Source organism: Zootermopsis nevadensis, unplaced genomic scaffold, assembly GCF_977971745.1.
Source record: "Zootermopsis nevadensis isolate Lab colony 2312 unplaced genomic scaffold, Znev_1.0 Znev_ptg000012l, whole genome shotgun sequence".
NCBI lineage: Eukaryota > Metazoa > Arthropoda > Insecta > Blattodea > Termopsidae > Zootermopsis > Zootermopsis nevadensis.
Window position 1 is genome coordinate 442,979 of NW_028259144.1, and position 27,309 is coordinate 470,287.

Below are 27,309 nucleotides of genomic sequence, written 5' to 3' on the forward strand. Positions count from 1 at the left end.
TTGTTTTGTTACCTGAACGCAAATTATTTTAATAGGCGCACTTAATGTTCAGAAGAATCAAGTTTTGTGAAGCTCCCACTTGGACTAGCTTGATACTGCCAACAGCTATATGCGTGTGTAATAAATTACCGCCCGCGTTACTCCAGGGATTGCTAAATTAATAATTACCATTATTCCTCTTATCGTTGACTTTTCCTCTTTGGGAACAAGCTGTTATCAACTGTTTCGTGCTGCTCACTTTGAAATGGCGCTACTTTAAAATACGTCACGTATTGAATCAAATATTTATTTTAAAGCGTACATAAGAACATTCCTTGGTAAAATGATTGATGAAGCATATTTGTATTCTAATAAATGTCGTTTGTGTTTATGTAATGAGAAATTTCAAATACCAATATTTGGTGAAGTTGCAGAAGAGAAGCAAATTTATCTAAAAATCCGGACATGCCTCTCCATAAAGGTAAGAAATTGTAATGGAACTGAACAGAGCTATTATCAATTGTTACTTTTGCAACACTAATTACGTATACATTTAAGGTATCACAAGAAGATGACTTCCCAAAAAGCATCTGCTATAAGTGTGTGGCAGCGCTAGAACAGAGTTATAACCTATGGAGAGTCTCTTCAGAATCAGAAGCAGTATTGAGAAATCTTACTTCCAAAGCAAATCAAGATCTCTCTGAGGTCAACATGCAGCATCAGGTTTGTAAATTACATTGAGAAGACAGTTATGAAATGGTGAGTGGTAGTGTTAACAATTACTGGGTCATTGACCTTTGATGTTCACTGAAAACCCTTAATTATGTACTCAGGGGTGCCACAGTTTTCGCAGCAAGGGACCTTCACAGGCCAACAGGAGGTTGCTGCTGCCTACAGGAATCTCTCTTATTCTGGAGAGCGACTCCGAAGAGGAGCACGGGCAGGCAGCCGAGATGGATTCACTGGAAACTCGGCCAGCGGCAGATGTAAGTGTACTAACAAATTGTAGTCTTCTGAGCTATGCTGTCCTCAAAGAACATAATGGCTCCATCTTCAGGAAAGAAATATTGGTGAACATTTATGCAGTGTTGCAACGTAGAAGATGTTCCTTCCTAAGAAGTGCTTTATAATCAACACTTCCGTTTTCATGCACAGTTTCCTTTGCTCATCACGGCTGTTCTGTTGAACACAGCCTCATTCAATTCTTCTGGTACCTTGCTTCCAGAGACAGGAAACCGCAGCATGGCTCTGGGAGAGCGGCAGTGTGCTGATGGATACAACTCCAGACTTCCTAGACTTGCTGTCAGAGCCATCCCCACGCAGCGCCAGGTACTGACCGTCATCACACATCTTCAAGACTATTTTAACAATATCCTTCCACTTATGTCCTCACACATGCTACATATACCCTGTCCATCTCACCCTCACACTTTAATCATCCTGGTGTGAAACGTAGGCGGAGTCTTCTCGCAAAGTGGCCGCATGAAAACCGAGGCGGGCGGGCACCGTAATAACAAAATGGATTCGAAGGAAGAACGGTTTGGTAATGCGCATCTGACTGAAGTGGCTCAACACCACCCCCACGGCAGACTCTAGTATTAGCAGTGTGCGGCCTTCTAGGTTACAGAGTTCTTGGACTTTGTTCAGAGTCCTGATTTCGAGAACTGGGTCTGTGATCGTCTTCAGGTGCAGGGAAGGGGGGCACTGCTGAACTGTGTCCATTAGAAAGATCGAACCTAAATCAGCGAACCCTATAACCGAGGACGATGAAAGATGGGGTTCTCGAAACGCGTATTTTTAGAATATCAAGACGATGGACGAGTCCGAAAGGTCAGTAATCCAGATTGTAACACACCTTAGAACCCTCTACAATCATTCATAATGGTCTAACATCACAAGTCGTAAAACTCTTTAACCTGAAATCTTTTTCCAATCAACACACCGTGAATATGTGCCCTGCAACAACATCACGTGACATGAGACAAGATGGCACACTTATAACTGAAATAACGGGCACTTTTGCGCTAGTGGACCATCACTAAAATATCTCATGTATAAACAGATGAAGGATTTTCAGAGTACCTCTGGAAAATACACATTTCTGATGGACATCTTGAATTTGTTTTCCTGCAGGCAGACAAGTCACACCGAGATGATGAACTCTTCACCCCACGTCTTAGAGTGTCTGAGCCAGCCAGCTCCAAACATCAGGTAACACTGACAGTAATAAGCAACAACATGGCAGCTATGCATAGTTTTCTTGTCAGCAATGAATCACAATCTCTTGGGGAAATAGTATCAAACAGGACCATGTATTGAATGGTAATAGGGTTTTTCCCCAACCCCAAAAGTTGGCACAGTCAGCCTGTTGAAAGGCAGCGGTTTCGAGATGACAGCATCGCTGCTCAGTTTAACGACGATCAGCAGAATTAATTCATCGCTTGTGTGTACAGAGACATGACAACAAAGGAGAGTTCCCCAAGCAGCAGGTGGCGCAGCATCAGCTTGTTTGGGAAGTCCGCCAACACCTGGCGAGACTTGCTGAGGCATCGCGAGGCGAGGGAAGAGAGACACAGAATTCCTGGTTCACCATCCATCATGACAGGTGAAGTTAGTTGCACTGCCACTATTCGGTACGCTGCGCGACACCACCCAACCTAACGCTCCTGATCCAACGTGTTCACAGAGGGAGTCACCGCAGCATCACAGCCAGTTGACAGCAGAAGCCGTGAAGACGTCTTGAAGGCGATGAATGAGCGTAACTGCAAGGCCATCGGCCGGTGCGGCGACATGCCGAGCACCCTCCTCAACTTCCTTCAAACCCAGAAACCTCTAGTTCACGAGGACCCCAACATACCTCGACAGGGACCAAAGTGATCTTTCATAGCAATAACAGGCGTCAGAGAAACGTGCAACATATGCAGAATTCTGGAAGGATGTCTCAAGGAAAGCAACTGACTGCAAGACTGGGACAGAATCTTAAAAGAAACATTTAATGTGGATTTGGTTGAAGATGCTCAATAGCAGGCTTTTGTTTTAGTGATAATAAATTTTGAGTTATAACATGATCTTTGTTTCTGCAGTATTTCTTACTCCATTTCTCCATCTTGTCCCTCAGAACTGGTATGAAATGTGGTGTTTTATATCCCCACAGTACAGCTTCATCCAGTCAAATAGATTTTGCTGTTTTGTAATAATAATACCTTATAAAAGGAGGACATTCAGCTGAATGCAAAAGTTTCTGAAACTAGTTACACATCAGGTGGCATTATATCTATACATATGTATGAGGCTAATCATAAACCATTAATATCAAGTTAAGTAATTAATTCCTTCATGAAGCGCCAACAGTCACTTAGCCTGTCAAGATATTCACCACTTATGACACATCACCATTTTCACACAGCCGAACAATTGTCCCGGTGTCCCGAAGCAGGTGAATCCAGTCCACGACTCTTTCTGTAAAATGAAATTTAATATCTGACTTTCATCCTCGCCTAGGTCTCTCAAACAGGTTTTCAGACCAAAATTTTGTATGCATTTTTTTTTTTACTTTATATGCTCTGTCCATGTCTTCCTTCTAATGACCCCATTTGTATTTGAAAATTTGTTGAACAAGTTCAAAATTGTAATTTGTTCATCCTTCATGTACAAGTGCGTGGTTACATTCACACAAGCCGAGCAGATGACGGGAAGAGTTATGAAATCCACGGTGAGATTTGGCTTGAGGACTCGGGATGATGGGTGGCGTGAGCAAGACACTCGCTGCTTCTCATTTCTTTATCCTCGCTAATATCCATACAGCATGGTTCACTTGTCTGGCTACTCTGTAACTGGCCATTTCTGCAAGTCTTACTTATACAAAACAAATGTTATATAAATGTTCACATACTCGGTCGTTTCAATAACGATGGCTGGCGTGCCGGGGCTGGGCGCTAAAATTCCCGAAGTATTCGTCTTTCTCTGGCATGCTGGGAGCCCTGCTGGCAACAAAACAATGTATTCAGCATAAATTCACACCAAAAATAAGTCTCAAACTTTTTTGACATACGAGAATGGCGCTAATGGGAGATCTTAGATCAGAATATTCGAAACAGCAAAACTGCTTTGGGACATGACAGACTGCTAGACTGAGGAACATAGAATTCAGACGTGTTGAGGACACGACCCAACCCGTTCTCTTTGTACCGATATCAGAGATTAGGTTTCGGTTTTAGCGCTTCGTGTGCGGACACCAGGTAAAAGAAAACTGCAGTCATGAACCAATTCATGTTCCAAAAAAAAAATAAAAGGAAAATGTATTTTATGTGACACTTGAGACACGAACTGGTGACTGCCTGATTCAAAGAACATTTCACCATGTGATTTATCCCATTCATGGTCAGACATCTGAGGTCTGCCCACCAAAATCACCTTAGGAATTAATGTACTTTTAATAAAGATTTTGTATGTACAAATTCTGAAATGAGCACAGACTTCATAGAAAAGCAGCACCACAACAGCATCACCGGATATTATTAGGACGATACAATCAAGTACAATGAGATGGGTGGGATATGTAGTATGCATGGGTAGATGACAAATTCATACATAATTTTGGTTGAGAAGCCTGAAGTTGCAGTTGGTGGTCTGTCAACAAGGGCTTCAAATAATACCTTAAGATGTAACAAATTTACTGCCGTTGTCTACGTGTCACTTAATCAACATTGGCTCACCCTCTGTCCTCTTGCCCTTTGTACATGGAGAAGCCTCGCTTTGCGAGTTCCTCATCGGGCTGGATCGTTGGATTGTGGAATGAGTGGAGATCCACGCGTGTATGGAGAGCCACTTGCCTCTTCAGTCTGAAATCAGAATTACCAGTAACTGATCATTTGACTACAGTGTACTACCTGCAAAGGTTATTCTGTACGTGACATGTTTCAGGCTACTCCATCTGCCTCGTGACATGCACTGGCACACAAATTATGAATTTCAAAAAATAACATGTAATTTATTATGCAGTTGAGTAACTCTTAGCTTCTCAGGGACTGCACTGAAAGGAATTACTTGCACACAACTGCTAACTTAATGCACTCACTTCTGAATTTTGCTGTTCAGCTGTATCACCACAATGGCAAGGATCACCACTGCCAGCACAGAGAAGCAGCCTGTAACCAGCGAGAATATCTCCAGCTCATAGTCATTCTGCAAGAAGATAAAACTGCAGTGGGGTGGCACGGGGGGTTTCCGATTAAAAACTCAACTGGTGAGCCAGATATAAGTTGCGTGCACTCCCTCCAAGTAATATATACTTCCAAATAGACCATGCAATCTGTACAAATCTCTTCCAACACACAGTACTTGATTCTCCAAAGACAACGTGTTACAAAACAGCTTATCTTAAAAGAAAAAAAAAAGTTAAAATTCGTTTGGGAGGCCCTGCTTTCTGCCACTGAAAACTTCCTTCAAAATCCCTGTCATACACACACTGAAATTACTCACATTGAATATTCTGCTACTCGACATGTTGCAAGACTGGAAGCATTTCTTGCAGCGGAAGGACTTATCAGAACATCTACATGGACTTATCAGGGCTGATAGTGGAACAATAGTATGAGTCACCTGATAGCACAACATTCCTCCGATCTTATCAGGCACCTGCTGATTCTATTCCTTCATTAACTCTACATTTTGCTGATAACATCCGACTGGTATACATTCACCTCATCATCACAGCAATGCTGAATTCAAAGCAACGTTATTACTTTACAGAACAGTGAACACGACGTTCTTTGAGGCGAAGAGCCTTCTACTCAGGATTTAGTAGTTGCATCGTTGTTAGAGCAAACTGGTCCAAATCTACCAACTTAGATTTTAGTGACATCAGTAGACTACAGTCTGAAGAAATGTATCTGGCACAGAATACTTACTAGTCCGCCGCTTTAATAAAGATCCGGGCGATCTCAATAAGGTAATTACCAATCAGACGGGCTACCAGAGTTTATTCCTTGTAGCATGCGGGTATTGTTCTAGTCTTCAGACTGGTTCCAGGACCACGCACACGCCAATCCAGCAGTTCGGAGCGCGAGGCCGACCGCTCAAACCACGGAAAATGCTGTTTTTATATTCGTTCACACTCCTTCGTAGTTTGGTGCACACACACAGCAAGCCCTTATCATTCAAAGATTTATTTTGTGATGGATAACATTTTAAAAAACACATCGGACTCCAAGTGTCAAAATATAGGATAAATCGCCACCAAGATACCTTATTGTTTCCCAACGAAGCCCATGTTTTTTTAAACATTCTGTCTGTCCATGAAACCATTTCTATTACTTATCAATTAACTTGCTTTCTCACTCTCAAAGAAAATCACATATAACTGAGTATGCAGTACGAACAGTAGCAATACGGAACCTACTTGTTCAATGTGACCACATCTAACCACCTTTTCTCCGTCAGACGTCTGCAAAATGACGGATGAGCCGAGCCGTTACACCGCCACACCCAACGTTGCTGTACACAGGGACACTGGAATTGACTGGTGAGAACCACAAAGGTTAAAGTAACGGGAACAGCGCTTTGATTCAAATCAAAGCAGACGAACAGGCACTGTAAGAAAGTAAAATTCTGAGCAAACGCTATCTTTATTGTACTTAAAGAAACATCATATATAATAGCTGCTCATCTCCCAATGCAATTAACGACTCTATTATACATTCACCCATGAGGCTCCTTACTACGTATAATACAGACTTGGATGGCAGTGGCTATTTACAGTACACTGTCTGGAATGCTACTTTAACTTTACTAGAGATGTGTGGCGCGTTTCTTGCGGAACAAGCTGCTAAGCATGCTGGAGCGCTTGTCCTTGTCTTTGCGTCCTGCGGGAGCATGCTGCTCGCTCTCCACCAAGTTCTCTCCAGGTGGCACGTGGCGCTGCGACCCCTCCAGACCAACACTTGCAGAGGGGGGAGAGACATAGGGCGGCAGGGAACTCGGTCGCGCGTCCCGCCCCTAGACGACACAATAAGACACATGGACCAAATAAACATGCTCAGAAAACTGAGCTACTATTCTTGAGATGTATAATTGAAACAAAACAAATATTTTACTGGAACACAGTTCAAAGGCATAAGTTGTTTTCATTTTTGTGTTCACCTTCTTCAACAGTCACGCATGAGATAGCACAAGCAGCTCTTCTGTAATAAGAGTTTATTAGAAGACTATGTCCATCACCAAAGACTTCAGTTGGAATGTTTTCTGCGACATGAACTATGTCTCATAAAGTGTGATCACAATAAAAACCGAAACATATCGCAAGTTCCCGCAGTCTGAGGCGACATTTCTATATAGATCCTTCCTCTGAGCCAGTGTCATCTCTTTGGGCCCTTAAAAGCAGTGCTTGGTGGAATCACACAGATGAGACACTGCAGTGTGTGTGTGTGTGAGGGGGGGGGGGGGAACTGATTAACCATGATGACAGCACAACAAAACAGATATTTTGAATTGCATTCATACATATTCAAATCTGATACTCACTGTCTGTGCGATCTGTGATGACGCCCCCACATTCACGCATGCTGAAACAGGAAAAACAACATAAAATGAAAGCGCAACAATCTACAAAGCAACGCTGAGTGACACCAAATGTCCTGCTCAATTACATGTGCTGATGGGTATGAAACAGGGATGGAAGCAGTCATGGCAATATTCCACTACAGTAGAGGACTTAAAGGATTCCTCTGCAGTTGATACAGTCCCATTAAATAAACTAACAAAGACAAAGAAATAGCATTCTGCTTTTACTTCAGACATTAGTTCAAGAACAAAGCATTCCAACTATCCTCTGCACACTGACCCTGGTACACGCCGTGCTGCTGCTGTTGTTGTTGCTGGCTCCAGTGGTCAGCACCGCTGGCACGGGGCCTGTGGGGGGGCGCAGAGGACGGCAAAGGCGGGGGCACCTCTACAACAGCACAAATGGACATACACACATACAAGCACAAACACAAATACCAACTACTAAAATTATTTCTCCCTAAGCCCCACTAGAAAGCCATGCAACACGCAATACAGACCGAGATCACAGGCGACAGTTTCCGATTAGCTACCCGTGAACTGAGCGCGTAAGATACGAGTCGTTAATATTACAGGTATCGAAAATAAACAGGAGACCAAGGGTAAGTGGAAGAAACACAAACAGAAGCATCAGGACAAAAGCAGCCACGGCTGACTTGGCAATATAATAACAACGAACACTCAGCCGGGATAGCTCAGTCAGTATAGTGACTAGCTACGGGCTGGACGACCGGGGTTTGTTCCCCGACGAGGGCACATGATTTTTCCTCTAGCCTCTGCATCCAGACCGGCTCTGGGGCCCACCCAGCCTCCTCTACAATGGGTACCGGGGTCCTTTCCCGGGAGTAAAGCCGGCAGGGGCGTGATGCTGACCACTCACCCCCATCTAGTGCCGAGGTCAAGAAAGAGAGAAGCTATACCTCCACTCACCCCAAACGCCTACATGGCGTATAGTGGGACAAACTTTACTTTTACTTTTTGCATGTAACATAATTTTAAAAGTGTAACAGATGAAAATATTTTAGATATGGGACAATAAAAATAACTATGTAACATAAATGCATACACCTGTGAATATGAAAGCTTAAGCATAGCTAATTACATGTAGTCCGAGTACAAATCAACAAGCAATACCGAGTGGAAACTTATGCAACTGTTTCATTAACATCACATGCATCTGTAATGCTCCAAAACAGAATCTTTCTACACTACTGAGCTGATGACATACATTTCTGAATGTGGGCAAGGAAAATAAATGTTTACATCAAGTACACCCTGTGGCAAACTATGGAAACTCTGCCTTGCTGAACGAGGTGACAAAGTGAACAGAAGTTACACTCAAGAGTTCTGTCTTCTGGGTTGCTGCTCTGTGTAGTCTGGTCGATGTTTACCAACGTTTCCGAGGTCAGAGTGATGATATAAAAATAACAATTGAACAACATCAACAGACAAATCAGATCATCTACAAAAGTGAATGTGTTGCCAACCTTGCTGTTGCTGCTGTGAAAAATCCATGTGGCTGCGTCTCCAGCTGCCTGCATCAGGAGGGGGAACACCATTTTGGTGGTATGACACTGGGCGCATTTCTCCACCTGTGAACGCATCAACACAGTAAGGAATGTTACAGGTTAAACAAGCACAAATGTGAGTGAGTGCCATCAAACGTGAAAAGGAATGAAGAGAGCTTTGAAGTGCTTCCCACATTTCACTCTTCGCAAGCTCCGCTCTTTCTGAGTCACTGAAGGCGATACTGGTCAACACTTTCCCTACACATTGTCACATACCTATCCACGCGTGATCTCCCCAATTTCCAGCAGGTCGCTAGCACTCACCGGTTGCAGGCAACTTGTTCCTCAAGACGACTCCCTCTGTACTGGGCGAGCGCGTCGGTATGGGTGGAGGAGCTCCCCGGGGTGGTACGGGGGGCCTGTCCCCTGACTGCTGCTGCAACACCTGCATCTGCTCAGGGGGTTCCGGAGACGAACCTCGGCTGGACGCCGAGCTGGCATCTCCCCCGGCATCCCTCACGTCTCCTGCTACCGGCAATCGACTCACACTGCCAGGGCTCTGCAAATTGTATTCAAAGAGACAGATCATGTCTTTGGTTCAAGAAACTGTGTTTTGGCTACCACTACTACAAGAACCAGGTCTGCTCTTCTATCGGATTAAAGAAACATTTGGGTAAAATTCAGCAGGCCCACCTTGTGTGAGTCATCATAGCTGAGCAGCTGCAGACTAGGAGGCAGTTTGGCATGGAACGAGATCTTGTTTACCCAGTCCTCCATCTCACGTTCTGTTGCTGCCAGGAACAGGAACTCTGAGCCATCAGTGCAACACAGCCTGCCAACCACATTCCACAAGTCTCAGAAACTTACGTAAAATCAAGTAGTCCCTGCCGGACATATGGAGAGTGGAGGTATAGCTCCATGCATTCTTAACCTTGTCACTAGATGGAGGTGAGTGGTTAGCTTCAAGCTCCAGTTGCTTTATCACAGAGGAAGGAAGAAACACTAGCAGTCATTAGACAGGAGACTAGTTGGGCCCTGGAAACAGTCTGGATGTTGTGGCAAAGAGAAAAATCATTTTCTGTCTCATACTGAAACCCATTTACCCAGCTTGTAGCCTGATCACTATACTAACTGAGCTATCTCAGCTCCAAAAGTGCCAACCTAGGCAACTCTCTCTGTTTACAATGTGAAATGAAGAATGGTATGAGAGTGATATCGAGCAGTAAATTTCAAAATAAATCCTGTGTTAAAATTGTGTTTTGATATGATTAAGCTTATCCTGCATGAAGAACTGTTTCACACACAGTATTAGGTTGTATAAGTCAACATCAATATTTTCTTACACTTGGAGAGACCTAAACCATGTAATAAACAAAACAAAAAATTGACAAAAAAAGTTAACAAGTATTTTCCAACAAAAATATAGGTCACTACTTATATTTGCTACGTTCTATGATGCAGAAACATTAATCACAACAGTGTATTTGTCTTAGCAAAACTATTAACTTCGGCAAAAACATGATCGACACTGAAACAATTCAAACCTGAACACGTGTTTGCGTTTGGTATAGTCCTCGGCCTTCTCACAGTGTGCCTTGAACACTATGATGGGTGATGTGGCAGCCTTGCTGGCCAGGAAGTCGTCGTGGTCACGGAAGAAGCACAGCAGCTGGCCGCACAACACTGCAACACAGTCAGTAACTTAGGACGCGATCTGCACGGGTGACAGACGTACAGTTCAAGAGAAAGGGAAACCTCTGACAACAGTCAACAACCAAATGCAACACAATAATAATTCTTCTTTAATGCAAGCATTTCTGTCAATGTTGTAAAAAACATTCTTAAACAAAATGTGTTTTTCAGAAGAGACCAGATGGATAGAGTAAGGGTACATGTTCCTAGTATTTAACTAAGCACCACGCCATGCAGATATATCGGGGAGCGGAGGTGTAACGCCGTGCATTCTTAACCTTGGTCCTAGAATGAGGTGAGTGGATGAACTTAACTAAAGATGACTGGAAGGCATTCAAGGAAGATAATGAATACTTTAAGACTGTGTTTGACTGAGCAAGCAGTCAATGAAGGAGCACAGGAAATGAGGAGGGAAGACTGCAAGGAGCTGAAGAGAAACTTGCTTCTCACCCGTGTAGAACGTCTTCCATGAGCGGACGGGCGCTTTCTTGCCAGCGCTCTGCAGCTCATGCTTTCGGTCTAGCGTGCCCTGGATCTCAACTGGGGGGAGTTGCTCTAACTGCTCAAGCCGTTGCAGCTTACGGAAACTCTGAGTGCGACGGCGAGTCGTGAAGCTTGGCGTTCGCTTGGGCTTCTTCAGCTCCACCTTCATGCTCTCTGCGCGCTTGATGTCTGCGCACACAACGACCAAAGCAATACAATTTTGTTGCATACAACAGATTCAGCGAAAAGCCACATGCAAAGTTCCATACAGAGTCACAGACTGACATACAACAATTGCACCTTGAAGTTTTGTTTAAAGATTATATTTCTATTAATCAGAGTTCTCCATTCAGTCTCATTTCCAATTCTGGTGTAATCTGTTTCCAAACAAGGAAACATGACAAAAAATTACATGATATTTTTAAATCTAACATGTTGCCCTAAATTCAGACACCTGAATATAAAAAGATAAAAAATAAAGGCAAACAATTATTTATTCCTGTTAAGAAATAACTTGTACAAACAATATGTGCAGCAACGTGGAGTTTACTCACCCCGCCGCATCTGTTCACCAAACAGCTGGGAGACGCTGCCTGCCTTGTGGAGCGTGCCTGTGTTGGCAGGGTCAGACACGTCAAGTGTATTCAACCTGTGCACATACACAAATTGTATGATATGATGAATGAAAAAAGTTAAATCAGTAACTGGAAGAAAACACTGGTATTGAAATATGTAGCAAAATGTCTATTGTACCACAAACAACTACGAACCCACTACTCACATTATACCATTATAATAGTAGTACCAACCTGGGAGAGATGGGTCTGGTGTAACTGGAGCGTGCCGAGGTGAACACGGGCTGGTACGGGACGTTTTCGGTCATCAAGCTGGGCAGTAGGCTGCATGCAAGGTTAGGTTAGTGCACAGCAAAACATGCAAAGCATCAGACCCATGTTACAGCAATGACTGACCTGTGGTGCCTAACCTCAAAGTTTGCTCACTCCTGGATTTCAATTTACATGACATGGGTAAACAAGTGAACAACAATTTTATGTCGCTCTCGTGCTTACCCACGGACTGACTGCAATGCAAACTATGAGAGAGGAAGCAACAGCACAGAGAAAACTGTACAGTGAGCATCTCAAAAAAATGCCTACTTCAGGTAATATCATTAGGATCAATAAATTGGCAGGACACACAAAATGAGTAGGAGGAAAAAGTAAATACATGGAAAATATTGGTTGGAAGGCCTCATGGGAAGCTGGAAAGAGTACTCAGACATGCAGATGCTAAGTGGACTGATCTGGCAAGGGTTAGTGAACATGACAAAATTTTAGGTTCAGTTGGACATCTGCTTCAAGGCATTTCATACAATCACAGATATCTAAATATCTGCCGAGTCTTTACTTTCCAACATGCATATTGTCCACACTTCAGCATTCACAAAAGGCTTGGTGTCTACTGACATTGCAAATCATATACGCAGATGCAACTGGCAACACGGTTCAGTGCTTTTAGGCGTATTCATGCTCCGACCAGCGGCTGGCTTGAGAGGTTAGTAGGAAATGTGCTACCCATTAATATACCTGCAAACTACAGAAAGCCCATATCATGGAATTTTTTTGTTAGTGCCTTCAGTCAACAAACACTACACGTAAGGGCATCAACATACCTGCTGCTACTAGTGCTGATGTCCAGCTGCTCTGAACCTCCATTCACCTCATCCCGCACGCCACGCGACTCCTGCGTCCTCCTCCGTTCATCCTCCCGCCTTCGTTCCTGAAGACACAAGGTAGGGGATTTCAACAACTGTATGTCTAGCCTGAAGAGAGACCGTGATAATGATGGCACGACTTAAAATATTGAATAAATTTTAATGTGGTAAATTGTCTGATGCTCATCCGAAATTCAAACTGCCACATATGAACTTAACTACGTGACATTTCTGAAAGTGTAAAAGTAATCTGTAATAACTCTGTATATTCAACTATTAATATCAACCAGACATGCTCAATGGATTAAAAAATTTGCATCACATACCAGATGCAGTGTATGTTTTCAATGAACAAAGAAGCTTGCTGAAATAAAGAGATGATAATTTGGATCCAAGAGTAATAACTGAAACAGTCTAGGAATGACAGGATCAAATCCACACATCACAAGAATCTGTGGTTGAGAAGATTAACAAGCGATCACACCTCTGTAATGCGCTGCACCTCTCGCCTCTTTCTGGCCTCGATGCGTTCCCGTTCTAAACGTTCCTTTTCAGCTTGGCGGGCGGCCATCTCTTCTTGCTGCTGCTTTTGGAATGCTTCCTCTAACTGAAATACACAACCAATTCTCACAGACTGACCATGGCACTTTCTTCGCAATGATTCATAACAAAAGTTTGTATCTCCATACATGTCCAACTCATCTCTTCCTCCTTGATTTAATTACCTTCACATTATTCAACAGGCACACAAATCATGAACCTACCATGGTGATGCGTCGCAGGGCACTGAACTTGTCCTCTTGAGCCTCAATTGTCTTCTCAAAGTCCTCGTGCTTGCGTATCAGATCCTCCACCTGAGCAATTGTCTCACCAAGCTTCCCATCATGCAGTAGTGGCTCTCGAGATATGATCCAGTTCTCCAGCAAGTCAGCCTCACGCTTGAATACCTGCAACACCACCTGTGTCAAGATAAAGTGGGCATGGCTTAATATTGTAACAATTAAACTGGGTAACAAAGTACCTGCGTGTCCAGGTTCTGCTCATAGATGGCTTTACGGCGGGCCCAGGTGTCACTCAGCAGCTCCTTCCGCTGCTCCAGAACGCTGATTTTCTCATCAATCTCATGTGCCAGAAAGTGGCCCTCTACTATGAGCTCGTGGCCTGTCTGAGAGAATTTAGCGAATGCGTCAGCTCGCGTGTCTATCTCTGCCCTGTGCTCTTCGTGACGCACCAACAGCGCTTCGGCTCCAGGCACATCCTGGGCCAGGTCAGGCGCTGTCACCTTTGCTATCATCTCGTTAATCCACGCCCTGTAAACAGGATCAAACGCTTACAAGGAAGACTTCAACAGTTTGTACTGTGGCAATCCCCACATGCACAAAAGGTACTAACATGAGATCCCTGTACTCATCGAAGTATGCCTGCAGCTGTTCGGCTTGTTGCAGTTTGTCCCGGCGCTGTGCCGACTTCTCTAGGAGGTCTTCCCACGCTTCAAGAGTGTCTTCATGTTTCACTGCGATGTGCTCCCGTGCATCTGGGAACAGCGATGCCAATCGTCCAGCCTCCTCTGTCACTGACTCAACCTGCCAAAAGACGTGAATCTGTCACAATCAAAACACTCACATACTTTACACAAGAACATCACCCTGAATGAACTAGACCACACCTGTTCCTTGACGGCAGCAAGATCAGTCTCAAACACCTGGTGCTGGCGTACCAGAGCCTGTATTGTCTCCAGGTCCTGCCCGTACCCCTGCGCTGACAAAGCAGCATCCTTTTCCTGAATCCACCCGATAGTCTCGTCTGCTCTGCGGTCAAACACGTGCACCTGTTTTGCTCCAGCAAGTGCCTGCAACAAACAAGAATTCTGCATAAGCAGCCCAACTTATTCAAATTCAAAAGCACAACCCTCAATTTAAAAGTTCCTACCTATCAAACACTCTTTTCAGACCAGCGCTTCCATGTAAGTTCCAGCAACCCCCCCCCCCCCCCAAAAAAAAAAAACACTCACCCACTTTGCCATGGTCTCATGACTCCTCCATTCACCAAATACCACACACCTTTCTGGCACAAAATAGATTGCTAATGCCAGTGTTCTTACATACATTTGGGTAACAAGATACTACAATACTATTAGTAACACCACTAATAGGTTAGTTACCACCACCAACTCATCCCCATAACCTCCATGGCCCACGCAGGACTAACCTCCTGCCGCGCATGCGCGAGCTCCCTCAAGTCCTCCCAAAGTTGCTGTGTTTCATCCAGCTTCCCCTGGATTTGTTCAATTTCAGGGTTCCCTTCTTCAATGAGGGCACGGCCTGTCGAGAGGCAGGATGTGACACGTCCCCCACTAGCAGCCAGGCTGGAGAGGAAGGAGTCAAAAGTCTGAATTAGCAGCTCCACGTGCTCCACATCACGACCATAGTCCTCTGATGCAGCCACAGCTGTCTGGTCACCCATCCATTCCGCTACCTCATCAGCCTCCCGCAAGAACCGGTACAACTTGAGGGACTCGACCAGCCGAGACGACCGCTTGGCGGCGAGTGACTGCAGCTCAGAGAAGTGTGCCTCAATCTCAGCCTGCAATGGCACCTTAAATGAGCCTGTACCCTGCAGTGTCTTGGGTCATGTGAGCAATCCCCAGGTTAGCTGACTAATTTAGATAGACGCAATAAACTGAAATGGTTTCCAATTACTTATATTTCCAAAATGAGTAAAGTTCTTTTTCTTGTACTATGTTATATGTTTACTTATCTTTGGGGATTAGGCAATAGACCCATTACATCTGTCACTGCCTACACAGGAATATGTCAACACCAACTGGTTACCTGCTTTGTAGTGATGTTGTGGCTGTCAAAGTGCCCACGGTCCACCAGTCCCAGAGACAGTTTGGCCAACTTGCCTATGGTGTGCTGGAACTGGCTCAGATCACGCATCACTCCCTCCAGTTTCTTTGTCAGCGACTGTACCGAGTCCTCATCCTTTCCGAAGTCGCTCGATGTTAACAGAGGCCATTTCTCTTGGATCCACGTCTCTGCCTCATTTGCTTCTGCGTAGAACTGTGACACGAAGGAAGAGAGTGAGGCTAATACTGCACCCACCATACTGGTTACAAACTAGCCCAAGTTAATGTTACATTCAGCACCCACCATCTGTGATTCCACCGCATCCAGGAGGCGCAGGCGCCGCACACTGGCGAGGTCGCGGAGGTGACCGAGCCTCTCAGTCAGCTCGCTGCTGCAGGCTTCAATACGAGGAGCCGCGAAGTGCCCACTCCGAACCATCCTCTGTGCCCGCCCCACAAGGGCCTGCACCACTGGCTCCCGGGACACAAGCTCTGCCTCCAGAGCCTGTGGCAACAGGTAAATTACACAATGCCACAGTTTGGCTAACCTATGAAACTGAACATCCCACTATCACCTCTTAAAATACCAGAAATATTTCACTCAGTGTGGTTTTCTAAATTATACCATGTTTGGAAATGTCACCACCAAGAAAATACAGGACCAACAGGCAAGAAAATAATTTTTTTATTCTTAATTTCAAGAAAGTTTTATTCCTAGCAATTTACATAATTGCCACACAGACTCATTTGAGAGATGTTTCTTTCTGATGTTCCAGTTAAACTGCACACTGCTTGTTGCTGTGAAGTGCATTCCAATGTAATTTAAAGAGAAGCAGCAACTGACTGCACAGAGTAAGCAGCCTCTCAAATGAAAACAGACACAGCCAGTCTTAAAAAAAAAAAATACATTTTATAATTTTTGCTTTTTTATTTTTATACTGGCGTAACTCTTAGCTTGGTAAGTAACAGATAAAATATGGTAATGCTAACATCTAACCTCTGACATAGAAACCTTACTGGTTCCAGTGACGTGCATGATGAATGGTTTAGAAAACCAGCAATGGATTCAGAAAAATCTGTAATGCTCTACAGATGTACAGCTTCAGGATTCTTCTTTCTAAGGTTAAAATTATGCAGACTGAATGTCTCATGAAACTTAATCTGGTTTGTATCTTATGTTCTAACTTGCCTGGTGCTTCTTCTGCAAACTCTGAACAGCTGTGAGGCTGGTTCCCAGGTCAGTGGATGCTGCCTGTGGCTGTTTCTCTGTCACCCACTGGAGCTCATCCTCTACATCCCGCAGGAACTGGTGCAGCATCAACGCATCCTCCAGATTATCCCTTCGAATCTGCATCGGCTGCTGTAGGGAGTGATACCTGTGAGACATGACGTAACTCACAAATTATCTGTGCAGCAGGCAGGCATAAACTAAACAGACCCGGATCTAAAATGTCATGGCAACAACCCACTGATGTTTATCTTTGTTACGGTCAGGCTCATACTTGTATTTCGTCAGCACAAGTCTCGCTGCTTCTGGTGAAAAATCGCAGCAATTCCACAGCTCGGTTCACTGCATGAATGGGGCAAGACAAACTGTGTGTGCAGGAGTACCAGAAGAACAATATGTGATAAATAAGTTTAGTGATAAGGTTGGCAAAATACGTTACATTAACTTCTAACTCCCAATCTTCCAATCTTCCAGGATGCCTAAATTCATAAAGCTCTGCTAGTAGACAGTCCACAACAGAAATAGAATAAAGGTCTAAAAGCTTGACAGCTCAATGGTCACGTGTTCATCTGCTGCTTGATCCCAGGAACACAATAAGTTGTCCTCCTTCCTATACCGTTATCTGATACCTGGGGGTGGCTGCTCTGACTGCAGTCGTGTCTGTGTAGCAAAGTTGCGGAACTGCTACTGTACTAACAAAGTCACCTAACCTTGCTGTTAAACAAAATGTATACATAATGTTTGCCAACAGGTAGAAGGGAGATAGATCATTTCATCATTTCAACGGACCTCTCCCTTATCTTATCAGACTAGACCCACTTCTCAAGCAGCATGATGCTATGACTGACCTCTTTATGACTGTGAGGGCCCGTTCCTGTATCTCAGCACCCATGAAGTGATGTGAACTCTGGAATGCTGCCGCAGTGTCCTTCACCTGCTCGATGGCCTCACTGTGACTGTTGACGTCTCCCTCCAGGAGAGAGTGCCTCTTCAGAAGGTGAAGCACACTTGCCAGATCTTTGCCATGGTCCTCAGACTGCAGCTGCAGCTCCACCTCATCCATCCACACTTCGAGCTCATCCAGAGTGCGACTGAAAAGCTGCGCCTGTCTCAGCACAGACAAACAGGTTCAGAATACTCCATTTATGGGGAAAAGAATCAGAAATTATATCTATATTAACAATGCATTGATACAAATTAATAAATATAGACACCTAGAATCAGGTACATCGTCTGAAGAAAGTTCCTCAAATTATAAACAGTCCGTATTAATGCACTTCTAGATTCAGAGCATAAAAATAATGGCACAATACTACAGAAGAAACTGAATGGAATGGGTTATGACAGGAATGAAAGTAAATAAATGAAAAAGACACATCATACAAGATGAATATGCACACAATCAAGGAGAGAGACTGTTTAGCAGAACTCATAAAATGCAGATTATCCCCAATATAACAGCACTCCGAAAGAAGACCGACCACTTACCTGCTGACTAAAACCACTTCACCATAACCTGAAATTGCTCACATATTTTACAACCTGTCCTATCCCTATGATACACTTCAACATAATCCACCAAACCCCATCTTGAACTTCAATGTAGTCACTTCACAAACACAGACTTTTAAAATTGAACAAGATCAAAATCATACCTGGTACGCATCATTGAGGCGTTCACGTTTCAGATGACTGGAATCCTGCAGTTCATGCCATGCAGCCTCCAGTTCATCCAGTCGTGCCTGGATCTCCATACCCGCAAAATGGCCGGCACCAATTAGGGCCTCCCCTTCAGCTGTCACAGCTCCCACACGCCCTCGGTTGGCAGATAGCTCCAGCTCGAATGCCACATGTTTCTGAATCTTGCTCTGCAGGTTCGATGGGTCACGATAATTCTCATCACTTGCAACCTGTTGTTTCTGATGCAGCCATGCTTCCACCTGGTGGCATTGTTTATACTGTTCACACATGACCTTTAGCTGCATGTAGTTCACACCACTGATTGCAAATGAAAACATTACACACCTCATACATGTTGCGTAGGAACTGCTGCAACTGGCGCGACTCCTGCAGGAGCCTTCTTCGTGCCATGGCACTCTCTTTCAGCCTGTCCCTGCGAGCACAGACTGCCTGCAAACGCTGCGTGATTCCAGCTGTATCATAGTGGTGATCTGCCATCAGTTCCACTGCAAACCGTTCCAATTCCTCCACTCGCCCTGCCTGGGCAGCCAGAGTTTTCTCGAACGCCTCATGTTTACGCAACAAGGCCTCCACACTTGACAATGAGTCCTGCAATTGTAAGGCGTACCTTCATCGACTAGCAGCTTAAATCTCCCTACGCTCAGAGTCTGTGAGAACGCAACTACTATGGGGATCAGAGTGATGGAAAATCCCACTACTCCTAGCAAAATTTAAAACCTGGCCAAACTGCGTATGTCCTGCAATGTACAACTTTAGTTGCATCTGTGTTAAAAGATTCAGTTGACCAACCTAAGTTCTTGTATATTTTCATTAATTACAAAAATCATTTTTATATGTTAGTGAAACTAGTAAATGTAATCAGATCAGAAATTTTATGACAAGTTTGCAATGAGGACATGGTGTTACAGAGACAAATGAAACTCTTACAAATTAGAACAATGCCTTCCACCATATAAGCTCCTGAATCTATGTGAATGCCTCCAGATTAAATATGCTAAAAATGCAAACTCCATCTTGCTATCTAAACACAAATATGTAAATGTCACTGCAGCCCCCCGAACATACCTGCACTCAGAACACAAAGTTATTGATAATTCCAGACAAAAGGTTTTCGTGGCTGATTATACTTCTCCTTTTTTTGTGATCATTTCAGTTAAAAGCCAGCTCCACAGTTCACTGACAAAGTACTTTTTTTTAACCTCATGAACATAAAGTCAACAACAAAAAATTTCGAAAATAAATCATTCACTATTTAGCAAAAACTGCAAGTTATAAGAACCAAGGAATGTAAACATCACTGTGTACTCTCATGCTCCATATGCATCCAACACATTTTGGACAAACTCTCCTTACACACTTGTACCTGGGATCCATGAGCACATTTTTTCATGATGACTGCCTTCCCACTCACCCCAAGGTCGTCATTGTTGAGGAATGCCTCCTTAGCAGCGAGCCACGCGTCGGCATGGTCGGCCTGCTCTCTGAACAGCTGCAGCTGGTGTGCCTGCGTCAGTTTGTGTCGACGCTCTTCCCACGCCGATCCCAGAGTTCGCCTCAATTCTTCCAGGTGTGCCAGACTAGGAGCCAGGTCCTCCTGGCCCCCGCCAGATGGCAGACGCATCCCGAAGTATTTGAGAGACTTGAATGTCTCCTGTCGGCCGTCAATCTCGGCCTGATCAAGATTTAATGACATGGCATCATTCTTACACAACTTGGAAGAAAACAAAACTAAATGGCAATGTGCTCGCTGTTTTGTATGTAAAAGAATTAGAGAAACTGTCAACTAGAAATTTAACCTACGAGTTAAAAGCTGGATTAGTAAGTGACAAAAATACATGGAGGCTGTTACACTGAACTAACAGGATAAATTGCTGCAAGTTAACGGTTCTTCCTACTGCCACTTTGGTCACCTTGTCTTTTTACAGATTAAGATCTGGACACAACACAGGCATAGCGAGCAACCGATTTTATTTTCTGACTTATATGCTGGAGAAAAGAAGTGGAAGAGAATGGAAATGTTTTGAGATTTGAGGTTTATGGTGAAAATGTCAATTGCAGTCTTATGGAGTATGGGGTCATGTAGGTGGTTACACTGTTCCATAAACATAAATGCATGTTCCAAAAAAAAATTAGGTGGGAGTGGCAAAACTAGCCACTGGGTGTCCAGTTCTCCAAAAATATCTTCACTGAAACATGTCTTAAGCTACCAAATGAAAGGCAACAAATACGTTGGTATTTTTTAAAGAGTGGGTTAAAATTTATAAAAATCTGTCATAGGATGATTAAACATGAGTCTTATTAGGGACTTACAACTTCTTCATTTTAAATCACATTTTCCACAATAAACCCGCACTTCTACATACAAACTTTGAGACACATAAATATTCTTGCCATCTGGTTACAGAATTACGTTACCGGTACCTTGCGTTCTTGGTGCAATTCCAGCATGGCCTCTGCCTCCACACTAGTGGCAGGTAGTTCTGATGAGCCCATGCGTTTAATGGTCTCTGCCACCCAGAGCTCCAGCTCATGCAGGTCAGCACGAAACTTGTGAAGAGTGTACGCGGCAGCAAGAGCGTCACTGCGCCGCCGAGCCAGCTGCTGCAATGAACGCCAATTCTCCTGCAGTTCTGACAGCTTGCTGCGGATTGGCGCTGATAAGTCGGGATGTTTCTGCGACAGGCGGCGCGCCTCTCCATCATGTTCCTATTGAAGTCAGTGCACATGTACCAGACTACACACCAAGATAAGCCAGTTGGACATGTGGCACATCTCTCAAAGCAGAAGCACGAGTCACTCTTTGAAAACTCAGTCAAGCATTCATAGCGGGCAGCTAGACAATAAAATGAGACTGATCTCTGCAAAGACACAATGGCTGATTTGCTACACCAAGCTATAAACCAGACTATGTCTGCCACCCTTAAAATGTTATGACCAAATTGTACCTTCAGCTTCCCCTCAACTGCTGTCATGTCACGCTCCAGGGTCTCCTGCTTGCGTTGCAGTTGCTCCACGGCTGCTAGGTCACGCCCCACATCATCTGTATTCATGGCTACTGCCTTCTCTGCCACACGCTGACTGGTGTCATCAACATCTCTGTTGAAGGCATGCACCTCTAGAGCACCAGCCAGGCGGCCACGATACATGTCTAGTGCTCCCTGAAGCTCATGCCACCTGCGACAGGAGGTATATGTTAAAAGATTTTATTTAATGAACAGTGTAAGTTATACAGAGTGTTCAAGAAGTCACGCAACCTTATGGGGAAATGCATGTTGTTGTTCAACACATGTAATTGTTTTTTTTGCCCAGGTAGTAAAGAACACTGAGTAGCCATGGGGTACACCTTGCAGCAGCGTATATTTATTGTCAAGGTCCGGCAGTTATGCCAGGACGCAGGAGGCCTTCTCAGAAAAGTAGGGAACAGTTGCTCCAAACAAATCCTCCATCATGCGGTTACACGACAAGTTTCAGGAGACAGGAAAAGTCGAGGACGCGTCGAGAAGCGGTCGACCGAAGGTGTTAACAGAGGAAAAGTTGGTCGACGTGCAAGCTGCATATGCTGTGAGTCCCCGGAAGTCCGTTCGACGCCTTTCAAGTCAGTCCGGGCTCTCTGTCGGCAGTGCCCACACAGCGTTGCGCAGGTGCAAGCGAACATTCAGAATTGTGTCGAAACAGTCCCATGGCAAACATTGCAAAGGGTCTTTAAGAACATGATTAACCGTGTCCACTTGTGTGAAACACAGAACGGCTCATGGCTACAGGTTCAAGACTGTTAAACAAATGGGCCAATGCCAAGAGGTCATGAAAGTATTTAATTCTCATAATGAAACTAACACAATAAAATCATAAACAAATTAATTTTTATCAAACAACTAAGTCCTCTTACCATGTCATTTGACCAACATTTCAAGGGTGAAGTTACGAAAATATCCAATTCACAAAACATTTTTCAGTTCATACCTAAAACTCACACATACACATACACTGTCAGAACAGATTTAAGAATTCAACGTCTCATTGCTATAGGCTTCTTTCAAATTTGGAAGTGGGGGAAGATGGTCTCACGTAAAAGCCTGAATGCCTAAGAAACTTAGAAACCTTACTTTGCAATTAGGTTGTCACGGCGCTGCTGTACAGTCCGCGTGTCAGAGCGTCCCTGGCGGATCAGTTTGTCAGCCAAGGTCCTGATGGATTTGACACGAGAATCATCCACCCTCATGTCTGAGCCTACATCATCCAATTTGCGTTGTAGAGCCAGACAATGTTCATAGTCACGCCCTGTGTCTCCAGCCTGCACCATCATTTCCTGCAAGAGCAACAAACTGCTCATTGGCTTACACACATCCAGAAATGTATTCAGCTACCCTTTGGGACCAATGCCAGTTACTCATTTGTTTAAAAAAGTTGACAAGCCAGTTTAGCCGGCATCCACGTCAAATCCGGCTAAAGACAATGTTTAATCTCAATGTGCAAATTAGGGCAGTTAACACACCTTGTCCCTGATCCAAGCCTCCACCTTCTCAGCCTGGTTGTTAAACTCAAGTATGTCCTGTGCTTCCTCCAGGCCACGCCCATAGTTGTTAGACTCCTGCAGCAGCTGGCGCCAGGCAGTGAGCAACTGCTCCAACTGTGTTCGCACCTCCCGTGACGCCTTGTGCTTCTTCATGAGCAGCATGTCGCCTGCAAAAGTATTAGCCCTTACACCAGGTCACAGTAGTTATTGTACACAAACAAAAGGCATTTTTCGTTACTGAAACACAGCATTGACGGAGTTAGTACAAAAAACATGACACACTTTGGAAGTCATGGAAACAGTGCAGACTCTGCAGCCAAGATAACACAAACACAGATGTGTTTTACTATCAGAACCCAAGGTTAAATGCCACCAATACACATACAACAGTTCATTCCAAAGATCTATTTGAATAGCAAAAAAGTTCCAGTCAACTTCTTGGTATTTGAGCCTGCAGCCGCGCAATGCTGCCAGCTACGCACCCTTGTCTTTGATGTGCTGTATGCGCCCATCATGCGCTGCAAGCTCTGCCTGGAACGCCTGGTGTTTCTGCAGCTTCTTCATCTTGTCCTCCATGCTGCTTACCTCGCCTTTGCTCGTCTCAGCCTCCAGCTTCTTCTGTTTCTCATCGATCCATGACTCGGCCTGAAACACATGTTCAGTGTCCCTGCACTTTGCCCCATCACTTGCACACTGATGTTTAAAATGTGAATCCTTCCTATTTATATAAAGTCATTTAAACCTTCCATGCTCAGATCTCTCTCAACTGTTTACCTCCTAACACACAGAAAATATCTGATGTAACGGGTACAATGGAGTTGCCCACTTCTGAGAGTGCTTTTAGGTACTGTTACACAGTTTGTTCTAGGTAACTTACAGATATGTGGAATATAAGTAAAATATGATTAAACTGTATCAGCCCACTACAACAAACACACTTTGTCATAAGCACTGATATCCAGCTAAATGCTTGCCTTATGGCTGCACGTTCATCTGCGTGTATTGGCATAAATTACTTCCATATAAAACAAAATCCAAAGAAAACTAATTCAGAATTTTTCTGCTATAAGAAACTTATCCGTTAATTCATTCTAAAGATCAATCTGAATAGCAAAATAGTTCCAAGGACTGGATCCTACTTGTCACAGGTTACATATCAAACTTATATGACCAACTTCTATGGCTCTGTCACACATAGGTGAAATTTCTTCTTATACTAAGAGCAGTGGCTCACTGTAGGCCCTCCCACCTCAGACGGTCAGTAAGACCTCAACCGGAAGCACACCAGCTCACCTCGGCAACATCCCTCACAAACTGTGCGTGGTGCAGCGCGTCCTCAAGTCTCTGCTTGCGAGCGGCACACAACTCGTGCACTCTGGCACGCCGCTGCACAACCTCCCCCAGACGGCGTGCTATGGTACTGCTCTCAAAGTGGTTCTGTGCCAGGAGCTTGTCCCCGTGCTCCTGCAGTGCCAACACTTTCTCCTCTTGCGTGGCGAGCAGCTTCTCGAAAGCCTCGTGCTTCTTGGCGGCCACATCCACCTCCTCCACCGAACTGCCCACATCAGTGACTGCCAGAGCTACCTCCTGCGAACTGCTGAGCGAGTCAATCTGTTTAGCATCCCGTAGGAAGAAGTGCAGGTCAATCAGCTGGTCCAAGTGTACCTTCTTGTGTTGCCATGCGGTGTGCAGGCGCTGGCGCTCATCCAGGAGCTGACCAAAGCGCTCCTGAATCTCCTGCAACATGCCAAGGCAAGTAATGTACAACTAGAAAAAGCACATTGTCCAAACTGAATTACATGAAGAACTATCTCCCAGGAAAAATATTGCAAACATGTGCAAGACGGGTGCGTCCAGTAGCACTACTTATCATCTGCACGACACCACAGTCCACGTATTTTTCAAACTATAATTTCAGTATGCATTTTATGTTCGCTCAAGTGCCACAAATCCCTTAATTTGCATGTTCCTAAAAACATAATGATGTTTCTTGTTTCACAAATTTGTCAGTCAGTCAGTCCATAAGTGTTAATACTCTCCTCATAGTTTTATTGCTACATGTATACAAGAACTGTGAGCTGAATGACAGCAGACACTTCATCAGTTCATTCCACTATTAATCACTATTAATTCCTAACTATGATCAGTCCACAACCCCAATATTTTTAGTCTCACCATGGCAGCGTAGTGGTTCTCCTGCACCATCGACTTCCCGAGCTCCACCACCGCCTTGAAGCTCTCTTCCCGAGCTTCGATCTCGCCCTTCACAGCCTCATGTTCAGCCTTCAGTGTTTGGGCGCTGGCCGCATCTCTCACTTTCTCCTCCGTCATCATGGTGGCACGCAGACCGGCTGCCCAGTTCATCAGATCACGCACCTATACACACAAACGCAGTAGAGAGATGATGATGTCATAAAGATGCAGAGAAAATAAGAAGAATAAAGAAACAGTAAGAAAGAAGAACAATAATAAAGAACGTGATGAAAACCAAGTAACACAAGGGAACTGAAATTAAGCTATGAAGTGCTCAGTTACAAAGATGAGCTGCAAGCCAGGAAAAAGAACAATGAAAAACCATGTGTCTGGTTGCTCTGACAAGCATCACACTGTGCCAAAATCGATAAATAAGCATGAAAATTATTTTGTTTTGTTACTATAGTATGCCGAGCATTTGAAGAAAATAATGCATCAGTCCCAACAACTCAAATTTTATCACACATCTCTGTTTTGCTTGCAAATCCACACACCTGAGTCAGGAATCGTTGTAACTCACAGCTAGCATGCAACTCCTCCCTACGATTTGCCGAACGCTCCTGAAGCACGCTCCAACTGGATACAACGATGTTCTGCTGTTGTGCTATGTGGCTGGCGTTCTGCCCCGGGTATAAAGCTTCCAACCGCACCGCATCTTCGACCAGCACCTGCACACGACAAGACCTTGCAACTCCATAACACAAATGCCAACGTCTCACAAACTGTGACACTGAAGCATGAAGCACAATACCTGCAGCTGTGCTTCAAGAGCTACCAAGTCGTTCTCAAAGCCCTCATGTCGGCGAATAAGAGCCAGCACCGAGTTCAGGTCACGTCCCAAGTCATCGGGCAGCGCGGCTTCCTTCTCCTGGATGCGAGACAGCGCCTCCGCGACATCACGGTGGAAGCGGTGGATCTCGCCGGCAGCTTGCAGTCGCTGTTCACGGTTGTCCATTAGCCCAAGAAGCTGCTGCCAACACTCCCTGCACATCACCCCACATAACACATGAGACACATCCGCAGAATGGTCAAATGCCAACCAACTCATGCAAAAAAACAATGTGCGTGCCTCACCGTATCTGTTCATGTCGCTGGGCCACCTGCAGCGCTGGGTCGTCGCCTGGACCGTCTGTTTCCGAGTTACTGTTAGAAGGACCACAGGCAAACCAACGGTGCTAGTTAGTGAAACAACCTACCACCAATGATGCCAACCCATGAAGAAACTCAACATGGTTAGCTCAGTACTGAATTCCCAATGGATCTAAAAGCCTTGAAAGGGGGCAGAGTGCTGTACTCATTTCTACAGCTTAAGAACTTGCCCCACTCTTCTTGAAGTGACAGTGCTGCTAGGGTAAGCTCAGTTGCCACTCAATCTTATGAAAATAATTTTCTCATTGCTACAGTATAATTTCTTTCCCCACTGTAAACAACTCTGATCAGTTAATTATCCATGTTCCAATCAACAAACGAACACATTAAGTGTGACTACAAAGTGATCACCAACAGAAGAGACAGTGCTTGGTTCATTTGAGGGGAACAGATATTTATCAAATGGAGGATTGCAAGTGGAATCTCCATTCACATATTTCTTGGGCTTTTAGATACATTGGTGACACTATACATGCACTGGACAGTGCTGTCAACATTAAAACATGAAAGATTAAGAGTGAGTCTGAGTGAAAGAAAGTGTGTGTGTAAATCCAAAACCAGATACAAAGATGACAACAGAACAGTTGCAATATCTGAATACGTACACTGTTAGTATAATGAGACTTGTTCAGCTATGAAATGACCACAACCGTGCAGCTCATTCCATGCCCAAAAAAAAGC

The 27,309-nt window shown here is 44.4% G+C and overlaps 3 protein-coding genes across 13 annotated transcripts in view; 1 reads left to right on the forward strand and 2 right to left on the reverse strand.

Annotated features, from left to right (window-relative positions):
- The first annotated feature begins 118 nt into the window (after positions 1-118).
- Positions 119-3,047, forward strand: LOC110838942 (uncharacterized). The gene is made up of 7 exons (XM_022082634.2): positions 119-460; positions 538-702; positions 813-965; positions 1,205-1,308; positions 2,113-2,190; positions 2,433-2,584; positions 2,666-3,047. Exons 1-7 carry the CDS (start codon positions 323-325, stop codon positions 2,854-2,856), a joined length of 981 nt encoding a protein of 326 aa, XP_021938326.1. The 5' UTR covers positions 119-322; the 3' UTR covers positions 2,857-3,047.
- Positions 2,954-6,440, reverse strand: LOC110838945 (uncharacterized). 4 transcript variants are annotated; one of them, XM_087348297.1, is made up of 5 exons: positions 5,461-6,440; positions 5,057-5,163; positions 4,695-4,820; positions 3,872-3,959; positions 2,954-3,438 (listed from the first exon to the last, which is right to left on the reverse strand). In XM_087348297.1, exons 1-4 carry the CDS (start codon positions 5,593-5,595, stop codon positions 3,881-3,883), a joined length of 447 nt encoding a protein of 148 aa, XP_087204423.1. In that variant the 5' UTR covers positions 5,596-6,440; the 3' UTR covers positions 2,954-3,438; positions 3,872-3,880. The 4 variants fall into 4 exon arrangements, with proteins under 4 accessions (XP_087204423.1, XP_087204422.1, XP_021938333.2 ...); XM_087348296.1 differs by having other exon boundaries at positions 3,872-3,962; XM_022082641.2 differs by lacking the exon at positions 2,954-3,438 and having other exon boundaries at positions 3,746-3,959.
- Positions 6,441-6,586: 146 nt separating this feature from the next.
- kst (spectrin beta chain, non-erythrocytic 5 kst) overlaps positions 6,587-27,309 on the reverse strand; it is a 47,644-nt gene continuing 26,921 nt past the window's right edge. For 3 of the 8 annotated variants that reach the window (XM_087348156.1, XM_087348154.1, XM_087348153.1), the window contains 34 exons: positions 26,554-26,622; positions 26,231-26,462; positions 25,974-26,147; positions 25,402-25,602; positions 24,520-24,963; positions 23,709-23,871; positions 23,206-23,393; positions 22,817-23,019; positions 21,659-21,887; positions 21,135-21,419; positions 20,125-20,385; positions 19,038-19,301; positions 18,668-18,952; positions 17,861-18,117; positions 16,974-17,160; positions 16,089-16,289; positions 15,768-15,998; positions 15,145-15,519; positions 14,603-14,785; positions 14,329-14,519; positions 13,958-14,246; positions 13,701-13,883; positions 13,421-13,543; positions 12,895-13,001; positions 12,032-12,121; positions 11,777-11,871; positions 11,190-11,411; positions 10,592-10,730; positions 9,741-9,879; positions 9,372-9,606; positions 9,027-9,131; positions 7,820-7,927; positions 7,501-7,541; positions 6,587-6,975 (listed from right to left, as the gene is read on the reverse strand). In XM_087348156.1, the coding sequence (XP_087204282.1) occupies positions 6,769-6,975; positions 7,501-7,541; positions 7,820-7,927; positions 9,027-9,131; positions 9,372-9,606; positions 9,741-9,879; positions 10,592-10,730; positions 11,190-11,411; positions 11,777-11,871; positions 12,032-12,121; positions 12,895-13,001; positions 13,421-13,543; positions 13,701-13,883; positions 13,958-14,246; positions 14,329-14,519; positions 14,603-14,785; positions 15,145-15,519; positions 15,768-15,998; positions 16,089-16,289; positions 16,974-17,160; positions 17,861-18,117; positions 18,668-18,952; positions 19,038-19,301; positions 20,125-20,385; positions 21,135-21,419; positions 21,659-21,887; positions 22,817-23,019; positions 23,206-23,393; positions 23,709-23,871; positions 24,520-24,963; positions 25,402-25,602; positions 25,974-26,147; positions 26,231-26,462; positions 26,554-26,622 (6,706 nt within the window). In that variant the 3' untranslated portion in view covers positions 6,587-6,768. The remainder of the gene's footprint in view (positions 6,976-7,500; positions 7,542-7,819; positions 7,928-9,026; positions 9,132-9,371; positions 9,607-9,740; positions 9,880-10,591; positions 10,731-11,189; positions 11,412-11,776; positions 11,872-12,031; positions 12,122-12,894; positions 13,002-13,420; positions 13,544-13,700; positions 13,884-13,957; positions 14,247-14,328; positions 14,520-14,602; positions 14,786-15,144; positions 15,520-15,767; positions 15,999-16,088; positions 16,290-16,973; positions 17,161-17,860; positions 18,118-18,667; positions 18,953-19,037; positions 19,302-20,124; positions 20,386-21,134; positions 21,420-21,658; positions 21,888-22,816; positions 23,020-23,205; positions 23,394-23,708; positions 23,872-24,519; positions 24,964-25,401; positions 25,603-25,973; positions 26,148-26,230; positions 26,463-26,553; positions 26,623-27,309) is intronic. The other 5 variants (XM_087348155.1, XM_087348157.1, XM_087348158.1 and 2 more) reach the window with 3 other exon arrangements.

Bases quoted from the DNA above. Each gene is read 5' to 3' on its own strand.
- LOC110838942 (XM_022082634.2), top strand. From the start codon at position 323: ATGATTGATGAAGCATATTTGTATTCTAATAAATGTCGTTTGTGTTTA. The intron at 461-537 runs GTAAGAAATTGT...TATACATTTAAG, and splicing joins GGACATGCCTCTCCATAAAG to GTATCACAAGAAGATGACTT. The intron at 2,585-2,665 runs GTGAAGTTAGTT...ACGTGTTCACAG, and splicing joins TTCACCATCCATCATGACAG to AGGGAGTCACCGCAGCATCA.
- LOC110838945 (XM_087348296.1), bottom strand. From the start codon at position 5,595: ATGTTGTGCTATCAGGTGACTCATACTATTGTTCCACTATCAGCCCTG. The intron at 4,821-5,056 runs GTGAGTGCATTA...TTCTGATTTCAG, and splicing joins CTGAACAGCAAAATTCAGAA to ACTGAAGAGGCAAGTGGCTC. The intron at 3,963-4,694 runs GTGAGCCAATGT...TTTTGTTGCCAG, and splicing joins AAAGGGCAAGAGGACAGAGG to CAGGGCTCCCAGCATGCCAG.